Source organism: Hyperolius riggenbachi, chromosome 2 (assembly GCF_040937935.1).
Source record: "Hyperolius riggenbachi isolate aHypRig1 chromosome 2, aHypRig1.pri, whole genome shotgun sequence".
In the NCBI taxonomy this organism is placed as follows: Eukaryota; Metazoa; Chordata; class Amphibia; order Anura; family Hyperoliidae; genus Hyperolius; species Hyperolius riggenbachi.
The window spans coordinates 107,756,887-107,761,886 of NC_090647.1; the positions used below are offsets into that span (position 1 = coordinate 107,756,887).

At 42.0% G+C, this 5,000-nt stretch overlaps 1 protein-coding gene across 1 annotated transcript; it reads right to left on the reverse strand.

The window, feature by feature from the left end:
• Positions 1–262: 262 nt before the first annotated feature.
• Positions 263–3,050, reverse strand: HOXC11 (homeobox C11). Its single transcript, XM_068265083.1, has 2 exons — positions 2,351–3,050; positions 263–495 (listed from the first exon to the last, which is right to left on the reverse strand). The coding sequence occupies exons 1-2, from the start codon at positions 3,048–3,050 to the stop codon at positions 263–265; spliced, it is 933 nt and encodes a 310-aa protein (XP_068121184.1).
• Between the last annotated feature and the right edge of the window lie 1,950 nt (positions 3,051–5,000).

The following is a 5,000-nucleotide window of genomic DNA, read 5'->3' on the forward strand; positions in this document are numbered from 1 at the left end:
CAAAATGAAGATATCCATTTCTCCAACAGTCACTTAAATAAAAAAAGAAGTCAGTTGTGTGTTTCAGTCCCTTCATGGTTTCAGTTACACCAAGTGCTCTCTCAGGCAGCTCCTTCTGTTACCGGCTGGGAAGAATGTACATGATCATGTGTGTAACAGAGCAGGGCTCTGAGCTGCATGGAGGAGCCAAGACACAAGGCAAGGATCCTCTGTAGGTCACTCAGACGAGTATAGTGCATGAGTTAGGGCTCAACAAGCAAGTTCACAGCAATGGGTTTCCAGAAAAGTACTGCAGTCTGTCCCTGCTAAGCTTTTTCTCTTTCATTCTCCTGTTCTGGAACCATATTTTAACCTGGCGGTCGGTGAGGTTCAGCATTCTGGACAATTGGAGCCTTTTCTCCTTGTTTATGTACACGTTGAAGAAAAACTCTCTCTCCAGCTCTCGAATCTGGAATTTAGAATAGGGACACCTCTTCTTCCGCGTACGAGGGGCACCTTGTGAGGAATGAGAAGAAGGACTTGTAAGAGACAGGAGAAGCAGGAGGACAGTGACAACATGTGACAAAGTCATTAAATCACAGACCATGCAAACTTTATTCCCATACTGGTTATAAAGTCCATATCAATATGATATAGACTCCTCCTAAAGTCCATATCAGTATCAGCATAATATAGACTGTTCTAAAGCCCGTATCAATATCAACATGATATTAGACTCGTTCTCAAGGCCATATCAATATCAACATGATGTAGACTCCATATCAATAACAATATGACATAGACTCTGTTCTAAAGCTCATGTCAATATCAATATGATATAGACTCATTCTAAATCCCATATCAATATTAATATGATATAGACTCATTCTAAATCCCATATCAATATTAATATGATATAGACTCATTCTAAAGCCCATATCAACATCAGTATGAAGTAGACTAGTTCTAACGTCAATATCAATAAGATATATACTCATTCTAAAACCCATATCAACAACATGATACAAAATCTTTCTAAAGTCCATATCAATATCAACATAACATTCGTTCTAAGGCCATAACAATACCAATGATATAGACTCGCTCTAAAGCCTATAGCAATATGGTACAGACTTGTTGTTATGTCCATATCAATGTGACATAGAGAACAGAAAACTGTGTGTGTGTGTATATATATATATATATATATATATATATATATATATATATATATATATATATATATATATATATATATATATATATATATATATATATATATATATATATATATATATTTGTAATTATACTGATAATTAACAAACATCCTAAATATATGTTTCTGTACAGAATACAGTGACAGTTATACTACAACATACAGTCTGAGCACAAATATACAATGAACATATAGGATTGATGCATGCTTCGCCCTATGCTAGCCACGTATATTTTGTATAATCTCTGCCTAACACCCTCCAGCACACAATAGCACTTTGTACACTGGCCATAGTTACTAATATATTTTTAGCTGTGCTCGTGAGAGGCAGCGTGATGAAGCCCATTAACCTACACAGGGGGAATATTGTGGCGAGATGAAGGGAACCATCATGCACTGAGGGGCAGAGACAGGCACAATATACACACTGTGGGGGTATCTGCACAGACCGTGCTAAATTCTAGCTGCAGTGGCTGGCTCTCCTTTGTTGCTGCTGGAACAGGGCTGCAGTGATTGCACTGCAATGTCCTATCCAAAGAGCCCAGGGTACAAACACCTCAACAAACAAATAAAAGAACAAAAGAGAGCACCATATAAACACAGAAACGGCCATATTAGAGCACATCGACTATAGAAAAGAGACACAAAAAACCACAGCAGAAGAAGATTTTACGAGAAATGCATGCCTGACTAGTGAGCCCAGCAGGAAAGGGCTGTGAAATGCAGGCACAGGAAACAGCCAAGGTTATGTTCTGCCCAATTGCCTTTCACCTCCTCAGAGCACAAACAAAACCGTCTAAAATGCCCCGGAAAGTTCATGATCAAAGTGAACACAGAGCGGCGAGCTTGGCATGCGAAGCCTGGCATAGTCCATCTCCACACTGCAGCTCCAGGAATGAGACCTGCTCGTTTATTTGTCCCTTTTCTCTCCCCTCTATAACAGTGTCTTTTTCCTCTCTCTCTCTCTCCCCCAAAGAGCTTTCCCATCGTAAAATCCCCCCTCTCGTTGGAAGAAAGAGCTTTTGTAGGTTTAATAAAATTCTTTTGAATGCTTATAAAACTGCACATAAAACGTGACCGACAAAACACCGGGCTAACCCCCTGCACCTCCTCTGCTCCTGGCTGCCTGGGACGCTTCTCACAGGCTCTACCTACTGGAATTGCTGCTGCTTTTGCTGCTCTCCTTGTTGGTGACAGATGAGGAGGAGGCAGAGGAACCAGGGTTGGTGTTCTCCTCCTCGTCTTCTGGGTCTAGCCCTTGCTCGCCTCCGGTGGACAGAGCGCTGCTCTGGGGGTCAGTGTCCATCTTGCCGTCGCTCTTGGGGGCACAGTCCTCAGTCTGGGGGTCAGTCCCACAGAAGGCATTGTCAAAGAAGCGGTCAAATCCCTGCGGCAGCACACTGTTTTTGCTCATGCTGGTGTAGAATCCAGTGGAAGGGTGGTTGGCGTTGGGGTGGTGGTGGTGGTGGTGGTGGTGATGGTGGCTGTACACGCTTTCGTTTTTCATTAGCATTTCGGTCATGCTGGAAGAAGGAGGGAGGCACTCTCTGTGCATCAGATCCTCAGCTGCAGGGTAGCAGGAGGCGTAATTGCTTCTAGGGTGCCATTTACTGGAGGGGTCTAGACCATAGGATACCTCCCGCACTGGCTGCGAGAGGTTAGTGGAATAAGGGTAGGAGATCTGGCGAGAGGGGGCCTGGGGCAGGAAGGAGGACACAGTGGAGAATTCAGGAACATAATAAGTGCAGCTGGGCAGATATAGGTTGGAAGTGCAGCCTGCCCGGTCTCCAAATTCTGTACTCCTCTCTTTGCGCGATTGCGAACAAAAGTTGCTCAGGTTGACTGAGTTAAACATCTTTCTCCCTTTCTGGCTCTATAGATAGATGTTTTGGAGGCGATCTGCAGAGGGGGAAAAATTTGGGAAGGCTGGATGACGCGCTGTCCGTCTTAGTCTCTCCCCAGAAGCACGTGATGCCCAAGTAGATATCGCCATATATCAGTTGCGAGCACTTAGAAGCGTAGGAGGGTTCACTTAGGTAAGATCTGAGAGAGGTTCAAAAACGATTGGTTTTCAAACACCGCAGAAACATTATGAAAATCAATTGCAGATTTGTATTCATTTTTTCCCCCCTCTTATAGGCACTCCCCTTGTGTGCATTGAGAAGGAAAGGCAGTGTAAGGATCATTTCAGGGGGTGGCTGGGAGGGAGAAGGGGATGGGGGTTGGTGGTTGGGGGGGGGGGGGGGGGTGAGGAGGGGGGGGCGCTTTTGAAGTTTGCAATTTGGTCTCTGCTTTCTAGATTTTGCTCTCCTGTCACGGGGATTTGCACTCACTAGAAATAGGTCAACTCTTATTTTTCCCACCTAATGCTTCAACTTTGTGGGGGACACATTGCAAAGCTTATTCTGGAGAGATCAAATGCCTTGGCTGGGGGCTATACAGGTTTTTGGGGTCAGCAATCCTTTAAACAATACTACAATTGGACTTAAACCCCACAGCCTGTACATCTGTAGATTATTGATGTTACATATAGGAGGGGGTAGGCTTAAAATGGAGGTAATTAACATGCTTCTTCCAATAACTAATTGCTAGCTTGTAGATATTGTTCTATGTCAGCTATAGGATAAATCAGTTCGTTGGAGGTAAGGGACCTTACCATAAGCCAGGCTTAACATGACAAAATGCGGGGACACAGAGTTCACCCCACACCTAGACTGGGGCCGGGCAGCTCTTGTCCAGTCACATTACCAGGGGTAGTAAAGCAACTAAGCCTTATTTCAAGGGGGAAAAAGTGCCCTGGCCACTCTCTGTGTGGTAAAATTAACGATATTGTAAAGTCAGACAGCTAACAGGGCAGCCCTCTGCTCATATTAAGAACAATGGTTTCTTATAGAGTCATAGCACTAATCAAGTTCTGGGAATATTGCAAAGAAAAAGAACACACAGTGTTGTTCTAGTGCTCTCTGAGTGTCTCTGTTTGTGTTTGTACGTATGTGTGTCTGTGTGCTGTGTGTATGTGTGCTGTGTGTATGTACATGTGTATATCTGGGTTGTATCACGTGCCCCAGAATTTTTTTTTTAAATGTATATATGTAATATGTCTGTGCACACACATGTAACGGACATATATAACAAACTTACGGCCTGTCACTTAAAACTGATGTGCTAATGTGTGTCTTTGCGTTGTTGTAATTTGTTGTATTGTATCATCCTCGGTGGTCTCGGTTTACAAAGAATATATAAAATGGTATGAAAAAAATATTCGATTCGGCTTTTTAAAAGAGTGGTCCCTTCAAACTACCAATCAGATCCAGGGTCAGGCGACTTTGACTGAAATTTATCCTGTTATCCGATTGTTTATTGGAAGGGAAAGAAGATGCAGAAATCTAGGCGCCTCTGAGTAATAACCTCATATTCTTGTACAATTTTGACATATTCTATCAGACTATAACATCACATGTACTCCTTTAATTACAATGTTAATTTCGCTGTAGACCCGCCCCTAACTGTGTATTAAACAAAAATACACAGTCAAAACAAGAAATCTATATGCTGTTGAAATAATTAGATAGATATATACAGATGGATAGATACATAAATTAGATAGGTGAATAGATACATGGATTTATAGATAGAAAAAGATAGATAGATAGATAGATAGATAGATAGATAGATAGATAGATTCATACATACATACATACCTACATACATACATACATACATACATACATACATACATACATACATACATATAGATTCAATTATAGCTTTATAAATCGGTAGAAGAACGAAAGAAAGAAAGAAA

Bases quoted from the DNA above. Each gene is read 5' to 3' on its own strand.
- HOXC11 (XM_068265083.1), bottom strand. From the start codon at position 3,050: ATGTTTAACTCAGTCAACCTGAGCAACTTTTGTTCGCAATCGCGCAAA. The intron at 496-2,350 runs GTAGGTAGAGCC...ATTCCTCACAAG, and splicing joins CAAAAGCAGCAGCAATTCCA to GTGCCCCTCGTACGCGGAAG.